General features: G+C 36.6%; 2 protein-coding genes across 4 annotated transcripts in view; one reads left to right on the forward strand and one right to left on the reverse strand.

Annotated features, from left to right (window-relative positions):
* Positions 1 to 1,023: 1,023 nt before the first annotated feature.
* Positions 1,024 to 1,584, reverse strand: LOC118270241 (uncharacterized). Its single transcript, XM_035585698.2, has one exon. It carries the CDS (start codon positions 1,412 to 1,414, stop codon positions 1,049 to 1,051), a length of 366 nt encoding a protein of 121 aa, XP_035441591.2. The 5' UTR covers positions 1,415 to 1,584; the 3' UTR covers positions 1,024 to 1,048.
* Positions 1,585 to 10,428: 8,844 nt separating this feature from the next.
* Positions 10,429 to 15,520, forward strand: part of LOC118270239 (facilitated trehalose transporter Tret1) — a 41,771-nt gene continuing 36,679 nt past the window's right edge. The window contains exon 1 of one of the 3 annotated variants that reach the window (XM_035585695.2): positions 10,429 to 10,550. The gene's annotated coding sequence lies outside the window, so the exon portion shown is untranslated. Of the gene's footprint in view, positions 10,551 to 12,492; positions 12,670 to 15,520 lie in introns of those variants that run through there. The other 2 variants (XM_050698156.1, XM_035585696.2) reach the window with 2 other exon arrangements.

A 15,520-nucleotide genomic window follows, 5' to 3' on the forward strand; every position in this document is an offset into this window, starting at 1 on the left:
ACTGCACTTTAAGTCATTATCGTTTAATTTGCAGGAATCATTTCATTACTAAGAGAAATAAGGATACTAAAAATGTCCTTTATTTATCAATAATCGCGGAATGCTGCTCATGAATATGAGCCTCTTGCATGGCTTGAAACTAGTCGAGTTCCTCGTCAAACATTTACGTGAGTAAGCCGATAACATAATAATTAATGTAGTATGTCTCACGAAAGTTACAATAAAATCATTAATTCATGTGTTCGTAGGGTATAGCAAAACCTTGGGGGCTCCGGAGCAGGTCTACTAAGAGGTCTCGGTGCCCCTTACAGGTGTTGAGGATGGCCACCGGGGTGGTTTAAGTGAGGTAAAAATCCCACATTCCCTAGTCTTTTATCCCCAGAAAGCTAGGCGCCTTTTGAAGGTTTCCTCCCGTCATCAAAAAAAGGGTATAGCAAAACCTATTAATATGGGTCTATGTATAAAAAGTAGAATCGCATTCAAGTATAATATGTAACCCCTATTATTGCACTTCGGCAACTTGCTGAATAATAAGAAGGAAGACAATCGATGGATATGCATTCTCTCAACAACATTCTAAAGTAGTAATAAGACTAATATCTTCTATAATCTATAGGAAGGAAAATAGAATAGGAAGGGTAAGGCTAAAAGAAAGCAACTACACGGGGTAAAGGGTAAATGAAAGCCACTACAAAGGGGTAAATGATAAATGAAAGCAACTACATGGGGTAAAGGGTAAATGAAAGCGACTACAAGGGGTAAAGGGTAAATGAAAGCCACTACATGGGGTAAAGGGTAAATGAAAGCAACTACAAGGGGTAAAGGGTAAATGAAAGCAACTACACGGGGTAAAGGGTAAATGAAAGCCACCACACGGGGTAAAGGGTAAATGAAAGCGACTACAAAGGGTAAAGGGTAAATGAAAGCAACTACACGGGGTAAAGGGTAAATGAAAGCGACTACAAGGGGTAAAGGGTAAATGAAAGCAACTACACGGGGTAAAGGGTAAATGAAAGTCCAAAAGCTATATAAAAGGACAATTTATTAGTCAATACATGGACGAAGTGAGCGAAGGACACTCTCTACAAATCGTTCTCTTCTCGATATCATCTACTCTCAACGAGAGCTCAGTGATCTGCTTCTCAATAGCTTTGACGTCACTTCGGAAACCGGTCACAGTAGCATCCAACTCCGTCAAATATTGTATCTTGTTGCAAAGCTCATCGTACTTCTGGGAAATGTAGTCTCTAGCGTTCTGAGAGTCAGTTAGTTCTTTATCAATCTTGTTAATCACTTCGTATTTTAATTCGTCAAATTTTGATTCCACACTCGGACCCAGTAAACGGGGTGCCTTGAATATCGTCGACTCATCGTCTTTGAGTTTATTGGCGATTGCCTTTGTGTGACACGCCATGTTTAGTTGTTACACGAATTTCGGTACGTTGACACGGAATAATTTTATGTTATTGTAGCTAATGTGCATTTTGTCGCGTTATCCACGTCGATTTGTGTCGTAAATAGAAAAAAATGGCGGTGGCGGTGACTGATGGGGCTGACGTTTATTTTTCTGATTTTATTTCAGTTTTTTTTTTCTTTTGGCATTTTGTTTAAGTTTTTTTGTCGTGTAGGTTGTATTAATAAGATTCAATTAAAATCAATTAACTTATTTTATCCCTTTTATTGAACCTTGAGTCCTTGTTTATATCTTATTTGGACTTACTAAAAGTACATATATTATGCGAAAGTTTGTATTACGTTTGTAATTAAATCACGTCAAAACAGCATCGGGAAAATCACAATTACTTCTCCCGCTTTGGGCAAGGCGAGAAAGGACTCAGTCCGACTCTTACTGAGTAAAAACCACCCTGTTCCTACTCTTGCTTTTTGAGCCGGTAACCCGCTAGGCAGTCCGTAACTCTAATGGAACAATACGTAGGTTACTTCTTATTTCACGACAACTCAGGCGAAGCCGCTAGGTGAAGCTTAGAAAGAAAATGAAAGTATCAACTTTTGTCGTTAGATACGCCCTCAATAAGTACGTATAGATGTAAGTACGTATAGAAGTAAGATGATAATTGCATAGATGGCAATGAGATTAGACAAATCTGACCGTTGAACACATAAACAAGTAATATGAAATCTCTAAGATATTACCCACGCTTTCACCACATGAGAGCGATGCACTTGGCGGCAGTGACCTGCTCACGACACTAGGAGTAATGTCGTTATGATAAGATAGCACGGTGATAAGGAACACAACCATTAAAGGGTTGAGATGTCAATATTATATGTATTGTGACTCTTTGTGGGAAGGGTTTTTGGAGTCACAATTTTTTTTATTTAGTAGTTTTAAGTTGATAAATGAGCAGACGGATCACCTGGTGGTAAGCAATCGCCACCACCTATGGACATCGGAAACACCAAAGGCGTTGCGTTGCTGGCGTTTTGGAGGTTAGAAATTTAAGGGTTGTTGGGGAACATTGGAAGGGCCTCCGGTATCCTCACTTTCATGACGAAATACAGACGTTGATATTCGGGTATAACAAAACAATTTAGTAGATGGATAGCCTAAAAGTATAATTATTGGTATGTGATCACCAATGGATGAATGAAGTTATAGTTAAATTCTATCTTATCATGTGGCAAACTTCATATTATGGAGATTAGTTATACATTATGTTGCATAGATGTCGCTAGTAGTAGCATTTTACTAATATTGATCAACTGTACTAATCTATGATTGTTTTGTACAAGGTATCGTGTGTGATTAAAAACATTTAAATTTTCATTTTGAATTAAGTCTTAGAAAGAGGTGTACCTACCTTCTTTTTTTAAGAGGGGAAAATCATCCAATGACTTCTCCCGCCTTGGGCGATGCGAGAAGTGTCAGACTCTTAACTGACTAAAAACCACCCCGTCCCTATTCCTGCTTTTCGAGCCGGAACCCGCTAGGTTGTCCGCAGCTCTGGATAAAGGGTAGCTATTTCGGCTATTGTCATACAAAGGAGACCGGCAAAATTTCATAGTTTTAGCCTATTTGTCCGTCAATCACGCTGAAACTACTGAACGGATTTTGATGAAATTCGGTATACAAACAGGATACAAGTCAGCTACTTGTATGATAGGATACTTTTTTCCGCAGAAACGCGGGCGAAGCCGCTGGCAGAAGCTACTAGTTTCCGGAATTCTGATACCTATAATTTTCCTTTTTGTACCATAGGTATATACTTTTACTAGCTACTTCCGCACGGTTTCACCCGCTCTGGGCTCCTATTGGTCATAGCGTGATGTTTTATTTCCCGATAAATGCTCTATTCAACCCGAATTAGGGCAGATCAGACCAGTACTTCTGGAGATTAGCGCGTTCATACAAACTACAAACTCTTCAGCTTTTAATATTTTATAGTATAGTATAGATTTTTTTTATCATTTATTTATGTAAATCACTTTTGCAATCGATGCAAATAAACTGTTTTTTCTTTCTTTCTTTCATATAGTAGGCAACGCGTTAGTGATTCTATTGGCGTTGCATAAGTGTCTTCTACGACGCGTCGATCACTTTACTACCGATAGCAGTATTATAAAAAATAGATACTTATACGAACAATGTACACTTGTCTCGCACCTCTTAGCAACATTATAAGATAATATCTATATAATGAATACGTAATTAGAAGTACTTGATTAATGTAATTATAATAACTGGTTTGGTTGCACGCCATCAGATCGGAAAACATCGGATTTCTGCATATTAGACGCGAATAGGGAGCCATGTTTATTTCTTTGAGGAGGTTAAATATGTGTAGCGGTTTTGTCAGTAGTTAATTGATTAGTAGACATCCTTATTATAATTCATTAATAGATGGAGTTGCTATACATATAGCAAAGTGTATATGCAATGCATGTTAAACATTAGGTTTGTAATAATTTTTTTTCAGTCAGTGGCCCAAGTAAGTCTATCCTGGGTTTTCACCATATTTTGTTATTCCCCCTACCCAATTATCCCCTTCCCAATTGACCTCTCCCCGATTCCCGAACAACCCTTAGATTCTTAACCCAAAAAAGGTCGGCGACACATTTGTGACGCCTCTGGTATTTCGGGTGTCTACGGGCGGCGGCGATTGTATACCATTAGGTGAACCGTCTACTCGTCTATCGGTTTATACGGATAAAAAAATAACCTTTATACTTAATCCAGTATCTCTCAGGTTATAGAAGTACCTATATCATAGTATTTATCAACAGTATCTGTAAATCCAGCCATAACTGATAACCTAGTACTAATCTAGTGACCTAACCCAAGACCTTAGCTTTATTGACTTCAAGCGCGATGAACTTTACAAGTAGGTATAGTACCATGATGATTTGCAAAAAGCGGTAATAGATGTTTTTAGTGAAATTATTATCGACGTATAGGGGAAAGTAGGGTAATTGAGAACGGCGGGTAATTGGGAACTCCTTGATAAGTCCCACTTTTCCCCGTATCCAGAAAACGGCTATTCGAGGTATGCTTCCCCGCCCCTAAGTGCGCAAGCGACAGTGGGAACTGGAGAGATGCGTCGCATCTTGACACGGTGAGTCAAAATGTTTTTATTGCATTTTTGTTAGGAAATTTTGTGTTACATACATTAGATGCAAATGTCATATTTGTGAGTACAATACACCATACACGCGTAAGTTTATTTCATGGATAATCAGTTTTAATAATTTTACGTGTTATAGGATGCACTTAAAACGCTATCGAAGGTCGCGACCATTTTTATTCAAATTGTCGACTGCGGGTAATTAGGAACGGTGGGTGGCGGGTAATTGGGAACGAACAAATTTACAATTTGTTTTTATATTTTTATTACAATACAATTTTTATTAGATGAGGCGAGACGTTGATGCAGCCATACTGAACCAGACACCATCAGTTCAAATGCGAAATCAGATTCACATGACCACGATACAGCTTTGGGCACATGTGCAATGCACTTCCAGAGAGACCAGCGAAGGTTACGTGTGTGATATGTGTCGCGAAAAATTTTTTTAGTTATTTATAATTGTTCTCTGTGCCATTTTTAACTACCCCATTTCTAATTACCATTTCTAAATACTGTAAATTCATTTGCTCCACGGGCTGATCTCAATTACCCCATAGGGTGTCGGGTAAATAGGAACGGCAATGTTTTTTATTTTTGCCAATATTTCTAATAAAAAGTTGATTATTAAAAAATATTTTTCTGTTATAAGCAGACAGATAAATAATGTTTAAGTTTTAATAAAAGTTGATTCCTTTTTTAAGAGAAAATACTGTGTTTTTTGCCTTTAAAGTTAAGTGTTCCCAATTCCCCCACTTTCCCCTAGATTGTCATAACATATTCAGATTTTTTTTAATCCTTGTAACGAGTCGAGTCTTAGTGTTTAAAATGTGGTATCTTCAATCTAACATTAGCCGATTTTTTTATGGGACAAGCCCGCCACACCCTCCCACATTCGCTACAACTCCTGTAAGCCAGGATCTTCAGAAGAATACAAACATGAAAACATTGGAACACTGAATTGTTTGACGAGGAACTCGACTAGTTTCAAGCCATGCTAGGGGCTCATATTCATGAGCAGCGTTCTTCGATACAAGACGCGGCGATTGTCGTCGAGTTCCTCCTAAGCGGATAACATAAAAATTAATTTAGTATGTCTCACGAAAGTTATAATAAAATATATAATATATCAGAATCTTAACTTAACATTAACATAGACAATGAAAACTCCTGCCGTAATTATCACCCACTCGAGCTATCAAGCCCTCCACTACCGCATAATCATTGTATGCCGTGCGTTACGTCGAGTGCACTTTCATAACTGTAATTTTCCAATAACTGAACGTATGACATATTTTTATAAGTAGTCATTAGGTAAGTATGTTACCCTTGCTTTATTACGTACTAAATTAAGAAAATGTTTCCATTTTGTCATCACCATGACTGAATCAGCCACAAGACATTCACTGCTGTCATTAGGGGAGGTTTGTACCCTTAGTACAAGTTCATGCTATACGTTTGTAAAGAATAGTTGCTTTACGTCAGACGAAAACGAAATGAGAGCGCGTTCGGCACTGTAATTGGTTGGTGATTGCATTTCCCTATACCTGCACACTTTTTTAAAAGGATGATGAAAAATGAGCGAATTACATTCCAGATTCGCTCATACCATACTCGCTCATACACTGAAGAAACTTTCTTACTGACTAAAAACCATCCCGTTCCTTCTGTTTGGAGCCGGAGCAGGGACTCGGTAACCCGCTAGGCCTTAGGTTTGCAGAAAATATTATTAATATTATTTTCAATCTGCAACTCGCCCCACGTGACTGTTTGGTATACCCACGGAATCGAGGAACGACCAATGTCAAGGCGATTTTTCCAAGTGTATCTCTCCGTCTATCCTATTATGATGATTGTATGTCAGATATATTTAGTATAACACAACTAGTAGCTCATAATACCTGTTTACCTGTAATGTTTAGATTATAAAACCAAAAATAAGTAAAAATATTTACACAATGACAAACATGCACTACCTGTCAGTGTTGGTAATCCAAAGTTCAATACTCAGACTGTTGTTAACTCTCAGACTCAGACTATTTTGGAAATTAATTTATACAAATATTTGACTCCTTGAGGCATCGAACTGTCTGTGTAGTGTGGAGAGAGGACGAAAATAAAGAATGCTGTTCTTTTTAAAGAAACTTTGCTGCACTCTAGTATTTTCCCCTGTGTCATCGGTGCGTTTACAAACATACAAGTTCACATACACATTTTTGGCACCTTTTTGGGGAAAATCCAATGACTTCTCCCGCCTTGGGCGAGGCGGGAGTGTCAGACTCTTACTGACTAAAAACCACCCCGTTTCTACTTATGCTCTTCGAGCCGAAGCCCCGGTAGTAATAGTCTGGCACTCCTTCTTGCTTTGCCCAAGACGGGAGAAGTCCATGGATGATTTTCCCAACATAAAAAAATAACACAAGAATTAATCAAATCGAACCAATAGCTCCAGAGATTAGCAATTGTGTTATAAGTCCCATGTAATAGGGGATGTTCCTATTGTCATACCCTGGACACAATTCCAGACTCCGTGCTACTACTGAGAAATTATCGAAAAACCGAAAAAAGCCTAATAATACTTTACCAACTCGACTAAGAAGACAGTTATAAAATATCTTTGTCTTTTAAACTCTTCAAATAAATATATAAGTACTTCATTTAAAAATAGACGCAAACACCAGTTTGGACCGGTAGCTATCTTTTAAGTGCCAATTTAAAATACCTAGGTACTATTACTTGATACTTAAGTAGAGAGTAAGCAGAATCAGACCAAACCGAATTACTATGTGATGACTTTACATACACACACGTGACCAAAGTGACCATGTACTACGATGGTAGTATTTTAAGTTGTCACACTTGATGGACAGATTGTTATGCTATGAGTAGTTCTATGTCAGGGATGGTCAACTTGATGGTAGCTTGGAGACTCTCCTGCGTGTGGCTGGTCAAGAAATTCACTACATTATGAAGTTCAGCTCTGAAAAAGCTATATTTTCCTAAGAAGTATGTTTTCACCAACGAGAAAAACAGTAGTCTGTGTATTAAAACATATAATTCATAGAAACAAGTTCTGCCTACCCATTCAAAAATCAAGTCGCGGTGCTGCATGCAGTCTGGAATAGTGCCCAATATATGGAAATAAGCTCACCATAGGGTGGTGAACCTATACATGGGACTTATAACACAAATGGTGAAAAGTGGGTGTACATTGTATAGCGCCATTACGTACCGTATTGTTCATGTCTGCCTACCCCTTCGGGGTTTAAAGGCGTGACGTTGTGTGTGTGTAAGGTTATAAATAATTAAGTCAAAAACATACTACTTTAATTTGAGTTTTATTTACTGAGATTTAAAGTCACTAGGTGACAGGTATGTATCGAGGTCAATGACATCGTCCTTTTACAACAGTCGGGTAAAGGATAGTTCAATGTACTGAAACACCATCAAAAATGGGTATTGATTTCGGGCACTAATAGAGAGTGAGTTCTGGGTTCGATTGTCAAGTTACTGATTTTCCTCGGTTTATAGACTACTTCCTTTATATAGACAGGAAGGAGTATTGAATTTTGATGGTTCATCCTTTTTTATTATATTTAAAATGATCTCACACTATAAACCAAGATTCGAAATCGAAAATCTCAATAAATTCTCCGAAAGTTCAACGACCATTTGACAGTTCTAAAAAAAAATAGCCGTCAATTTAAATATTGGTCAATTGACCATCGATATCCACAGATTATACCGTGAATAACACAACAATAACTATGCACTCGAGTGCAACGTACGAACCAATTACAATACAAACCTAATTAATTACCACTATTTAAAAACAATGACCGCACATCAACATACTACGAACTGTCAACTGCACAATTGAATACCAACCTCATTTTCTTTACAGTAAAGTTGAAAATCACCTGAACAGAATTGGCAGATTGGGGTGAGCTTGATCTGCAGTTGTCTGGTATGAAAGCAAGGACGATAGGAATTTACCAAGTACTATATATGAGCCTCACGTGCAGACAATTCCTAAGAAAATCGGCGACATATTATCACTTGCTCAAGGGGTATATAGTATCTGTTCGTCAATGACTGTTTGATAAAATGCACTTCAGATTTCAGGGTTCCATTTAAAAAATATTCACAATGTAAGTTAAAATAGATAAGTTATGTCTTTTGATTTGTAATAGAGATGGGTTGTAACAGGTTAAACACTATATCTGTTATAACTGTTACTGTTACATAAAAATAACAGATCCAAATATCTGTTACTAAATAACAGCCTGTTATTATTGTACGGACGATAAAACGTCTTCTTTATCTAGTACTCTTTAAAACCGAAAATCGTATAGAAAATAGATATAAAAGAGCATTTTTATTAAATAAATAAATGTTTTCACACTACAAAAAAAATTAAAATTATAAATTGTAATTATTTTGAAACAACAAAATTTTCTCTATGGCAGTTTTAACGAAATTGCCAGTTCTAAAATAAAATAAATTATACATTTTTTAAATATTGGTCACTGGTCAGGCCTTATCAACACTTGACAGATTATACCGTGCAATAACATATACAAGTCACTATTCACTTACTATTTGTTCTTGCAACGTACGAACCAATTACAATACGAACCTAATTAATTACTAGGTGCTATTTAAAAACAATGACTGCAATCAACTTTACTACGAACTGTCAACTGCACAATTGAATACCAACCTCATTTTCTTTACAGTAAAGTTGAAAATCACCTGAACAGAATTGGCAGATTGGGGTGAGCTTGATCTGCAGTTGTCTGGTATGAAAGCAAGGACGATAGGAATTTACCAAGTACTATATATGAGCCTCACGTGCAGACAATTCCTAAGAAAATCGGCGACATATTATCACTTGCTCAAGGGGTATATAGTATCTGTTCGTCAATGACTGTTTGATAAAATGCACTTCAGATTTCAGGGTTCCATTTAAAAAATGTTTACAATGTGAGTTAAAATAGATAAGTTATGTCTTTTGATTTGTATTTTAAAAGAGATATATCGAGATTGAGCCATGAGAGAGTAAGCCATATTTGTACCGACCTTTTACTCTTTACGCGGGTTTATAAGACCCGAGTAAGGGGCAACATAAAATGTATTCAAGTGTGAGAGAGCCATGCTTCGTCACGAATGAGCCGGCTCGACCGAAGTGATACCACGGCCTCATCTAGAAAACCGACGTGAAACAACGCTGTATTTCGTTGTTTTAGTGAGGTTACCGGTGACCCAATTCCCCAACAACCCTTAAATTCCTAACACCTAAAAGTCCGGCAACGCACTTGTAACGCCTCTGGTGTTTCGGGCGTTCATGGGCGGCGGCGATAGTTTACCATCAAGTGATCCGCCAGCTGAGCTTGCTATATCAGCGGACTTGTAACATAAAAAAAGGAATAGTTACATTATCGAGAAGTAGCTATCTCCTTTTATGGAGTCGGAGCGAATTTCTTAGGGGTATTATTATTTTTTTAGCATGGAATAGGTGTCAAACGAGCAGATGAGTCACCTGATGGTAAGCGACCAGCGCCGCCAATGGACACCTGCAACACCAGAAGAGTCACAGGTGCGTTGCCTTTTAAGAAGAAATATGCTCTTTTCTTGAAGGTTTGTTTCAGCACATAATGTCTTTTTTTTTTGAGGGGGTAAATCATCCAATGACTTCTCCCGCCTTAGGTGAGGCGGGAGGGAGTGTTAGACTCTTACTGACTAAAAACTACCCCGTTCCTTCTCATGCTTTGAGCCGGAGCCCCGGTAACCTTTTACGTTGTCCGCAGCTCCGGAGCACATAATGTCTACGGAACCAATAGAAGTGATAATGAGTCAGTACGTTAGCTACACCCTTGATATCAATATTTAGTTGTATATGATCCAATTCGGCATTAGTGGTGTTTCGTGAGTGACTGTGAGCGGACTCCTCCGGCTACCCGAGTGGTGAGTCCCAAGTTTATTATAGGTTGATACTTTATAGTTAATTATAATTAAAATTATATTTATTTAGGACTTATAAGTTATTTTAAATAGTGACTTAAGTTTTAAAGTCTATCTATTGGGTAGGTGTTGATAAACTAGGAGATTTTTTTTGGAAATAGATGTTATGTTTAATACTGCCTCGTTGGTCAAGTGGTCGTAAAAGCGACTGCCGGGCAAGGGACCTTGGGTTCAAATCCTAGTACAGGCAAAGAATTACAGGGGTATTTTCGGTCGGAAAATCATCATTTGGTTGGTATAACTATGGTAAAATTATTTACGTCGTACATTTTTATAAAGTGTTTTCAAAGTTTTAGAATGGATAGAAAAACAAATTACTCCATTCGTTTATTACCTTCCAAGTGACGCGATTTTTTATCATAGAATATTTATTTGTGTTAAATAAATAAAGTCGTTCCCTATATGAGAATTACTCATACATAGTTCATATCTTCAGAGCAAATAAATATAAGATTACCTAGAAGTAAGATTTCATCATTACCTGTCTATATACTGGAGTTTAATCCGTCCTACTTATAAACGATGAAAAGTATCAACCAACTTTTTTTGAAGTCGGTTAAAATTAAATTTATGTGTAGCAAGTAATCTCACAACATTTTAGACCTCACGTCCGTACCCAGAGTCCTATTTAATGGTTACTTAATACAGTCCTTAGCATGTCTTTTTGGATCAATATCGTTACCAAGGAATTGTCGTGTGTATGTGAACTTGTATGTTTGTAAACGCACCCACGACACAGGAGAAAATTCTAGTATTTAAAATATATCAAAGAAATTAAATTGAGAATTGAAAATCTCAAAAATCTTTCCTACCACCTACCTAATCTGGAAATAGTTCCATAGACCCTGATAGTTGCAATAATTGAGCATACTTTACACCCAATCGGAAAATTTGCCGCAGCATGAGAATAGATAACCTTGCTTTGCATGCAGAGCTTTCAAACAATGCAAATGTATGGCGTCCTGTCACCCTGTCTTCGGAGCATCCATCAGACATTGGAACAGCTCCAACTCTGAGATGAGAAACACCTGATTGGATGTAAACAATCATTTATTTCCTAGTTTAAGGAGTTTGAGAATGAGCCAGGAAGTCCTATAACATAGTATAATGTACGCCACATATTTTACTAGATATTATAACTAGACAATGTCTGAAATTTTATTACACATACATATTACACGGGAGTTGTGTATAAAGGCAGATTTACACTTAGTTAGTATTTGACTCCGATATCGATAAGTCAGGGCATTTTTTTATTTTTGAAAGGAGAGAAAAATCCAAAGACTTCTCCCGCCTTGGGTGAAGCGAGATGGAGTGTCAGACTCTTACTGACTAAATGTTTCTACTCCTGTTTTTCGAGCTGGAGCCCCGCTAACCCTACTAGGCAATATTAGCGTGAGACCTTTCAAGTCAGCGCATACTTTTTGCCGCTGTACTGACTTCAAATCAATTTACATTGCTTTTATGGATCAGCTTTGACTTGTATCGATTTTTAGTAACTGATCCTGTGTAAAACAGCCTAATGGCAAGTGATAAAGTGACCGTTAACGCACCTGTAACTCCTCTGGTGTTGCGGGTGTCTATGGGGGGCACTGATCGCTTACCATCAAGTGATCCGTCTGCTTGCTCTGCTCATAAATAAGACATAGTCCGAGTATTTTAACACGTTAACTCCCATGTAGGTCACCGGTAACCGGAGGAAGATTTGCCTTTAACAGTTTTCTGGTGGCAGTTAAAGGCTTAAGTATTATGAATCAAGCGTCCAAAATCTATGTATTGACGTAATAAATCAATAACATAGTACATGTATGAAGCATCAAATGTTTCATACGTTTGGCCAGTTATCTATCGGTTGGAGGCGACTGTGATAGTACTTCGATACCATTCAGTCGCACACCAACCCACGAGTGTAGCCGTTTGTAAAAATACAACTCATAAATTGCTGTATTAAATTTCATTGTAGTGTCGTTGAAGATAGTTGAGTTAAATCATTAATTTTTTAAATTTATTTCCCTTTCGATATTGTTTTGTGGAGTTTCTTTTTTTAATTAAGAGGGAAAATGTAAGTAATTTTTTTTATTTTCATTTATTGTACCTGTATTTATTACTGTTTATTTTAAAGGACTTTATTAATGCATTAATATTAGCTTACTAATTCAGCTTAGAAAATAATAATATTTTAAAAAAACTTTGTAACGAAAAACTCGTTATCTAAGTGCATCGACTGTCATTAACAATAATATTACATGACTACATAATTCAATACTTGTGTATTGAATTATATTGTTGTCAATATATTACAAATAAAATACAATGACAATTAAAAATAAAAAGCTACGGACACCATCTGCTACAATAATATTCTCCATATTGTCGTAAAATCAATACAAAGATGTATTTAAATGACAATAGTTCATTAATACAAGTATTATAGTGTACTACATATATGTATGTACCGAATACATAACAGAATAATGAGTAGAGGAATAACCACAGGATTGAGAACGTATTGGTTTTTAATCAGTAAGAGTCGGACACTCTCTCTCTCTCTCGCCTCTCTCACCCAAGATATGAGAAGTCATTGGATACTTTACCCCTTCAAAAAAAAAACCACGTGGTTCATTTACGAGTAAAATAAACCTAAAAGTGTCTGTAATGTATAGGATTTTAATTTAATATCATTGCCTTTTCACAATCGCAATTTTTTGCGATAACTTCTTTTGGTTTTTCTTGAATTAATAATGAGTTAATAATAGTAACATTTTTAATTAAAAGCTTATAAATATATTTTCTTATGAAATAGACATTGAATCAATTGACATGCCAAAAAACAAAATACGTATTAGGAGGAAAATAAAATAGGTATTTGTAGTATCTATAATAAATATATCTAAATCTCAACAAGGACTTTTAAGATGATATAATGATAATTTACCATTACAAATACTAGATACAAAAACTAAATACTAAAAACCAAATCGCCATTCGTACTACAGCAGAAACTGTATGAAAACTATTTTTGTTTTGACATTGCTGGTAAACATACGAAAATAGTTACAACGCAGTGAATTAAAGCTTTTGATCTTAGATCAGTGTTCGGGATCTAATGTACTTCATTCGGAAGCTAACTGCGTCGTTTGTAGAGACAAGGTCTCGAGTTCGATACCCGAGCAGCGAGCAAGGGTAGCTCGCCGACCGACCAGAACCAAATTCGGGCCCAGTAGGGCTGATGCCTGATCCGGAGCCGCGGACTACCTAGCGGGTTTACCAAGGGGGTACTGGGCCCTACTTGAGGTAGTAGCTGGCTCAAAAAGCAGGAGAAGGAACAGGGTGGTTTTTAGTCAGTAAGAGTCTGACACTCCCCCTCGCCTCGCTCAATGCGGGAAAAGCTATAGGATGATTGTCCTGCCCCTCTTAAAAAAATGGTTCTTTCAAATTTAAGACAGCTTATTGAAAACAGGAATTAGAACTACAATGGCCTATATATCCACATACATAAATGGGTGACTACACGCCGTTTATCACGGATACCGTATATGTCACAATCATACATTACATTGATAAATTAAATACATATAATATGTACTTTGTTTTTACATTAAAATGAATCATTTTATTGCACACAATAGCTTTTGTTCCATATGTTTGTGAAATATGATCCTTGATCCTGCTACATATAAAATGATGGATTATTACAATTTAGTTAATAAGTATTAAATAATTGATAATGGATTTTACCTAGGATTATACCAGTCGATATGTTTTTTGACCGCCTCGTGGTAGCGGTCATAAGTACATTGTATAAAAGTCAGACTAGTTTTTTGGCGTGTAGGTAAGAAAATAATGATTCATTTAGTACAAAAACATTGACTGGTTAAATATTTACTTTGGTAAAAAGCATACAATTTGTATGTAATGACTACTTTGTCTGTAGTCCGCCATGCTTGGTCGCCTAGTCGGAGGATCGTCTCTTTTCTTAACTGAGGGAACATTACACACTGTTCCCTAAAAAATGATTTTGATTCTATTACTCAGGAGATGAGCTTTTTGTCATACAATATTTGAGAAGCCACAATGCAGTTTCTGCCAGTGGTTTTGCCTGTGGCTGTGGGATGAAAAACGCCTATCTGTTATTCCAGACCATAACCATTCCAGTTCCAAATTTCATCTGCATCCTTTCAAACGTTTTGGCGTGAAGGAGTAACAAACAAAACAAAAATACAAACTTTCGATTTTATAATATTAGTAGGATAATATAGCTAAGTACTATAGATACTGAAATATGTAATCACAGACATTTTTATTATTATGTAGGTCGCGTTATGTACTAGCTTACCGCCTGCGGTTTCCCTTATGTGTTTAGAAGATAATTTTAGAAAAGAGTTCTATAGAAAATTCAGAATAAAAAGCAAGCTTACTAAGTGAAAATTAATCTATACATACTTTACTTATATTAGAGAATTTTTAAATCGGCTCCGTAGCTTGAAGACTGCGCATTGCAAACAAACTATAGAATTATTTCTCTTATTATATGTAAAAAAATAGTAGTAGATAAATATTTTTTGTATATTATGGGAATTTCAGCAGCTGTCAGTTAATATGTTTTGATTCTAGTAATAATGTACCTGGAGGTAGACAGTAGGACAACCTACTTTAATGCGTTATACTAGATTTACAACTTAATTATGGTCGTAATAAGATACAAAGTACATTGAATAAAGAAAGACTATGAAGTATTTATGTCTATGTAGAATGTAAGAATAATTTCACTTTCTTTGCTACGCCGTAGCTTTTTGAGGACTAAAGCGACTACGCCGTAGCTCGCGTAGAGGGGTCTACGCAAATATTATTTTTTAACCGACTTCAAAAAAGTAGGTTCTCAGTTTGTATGTTTGGTTGGTTGTGTGCGATTA

The sequence above is a fragment of the Spodoptera frugiperda genome, chromosome 13 (genome assembly GCF_023101765.2).
Source record: "Spodoptera frugiperda isolate SF20-4 chromosome 13, AGI-APGP_CSIRO_Sfru_2.0, whole genome shotgun sequence".
Lineage (NCBI taxonomy): Eukaryota > Metazoa > Arthropoda > Insecta > Lepidoptera > Noctuidae > Spodoptera > Spodoptera frugiperda.

What these genes read in the sequence shown, in the direction of transcription:
- LOC118270241 (XM_035585698.2), bottom strand. Translation starts at nt 1,414, where the DNA reads ATGGCGTGTCACACAAAGGCAATCGCCAATAAACTCAAAGACGATGAG.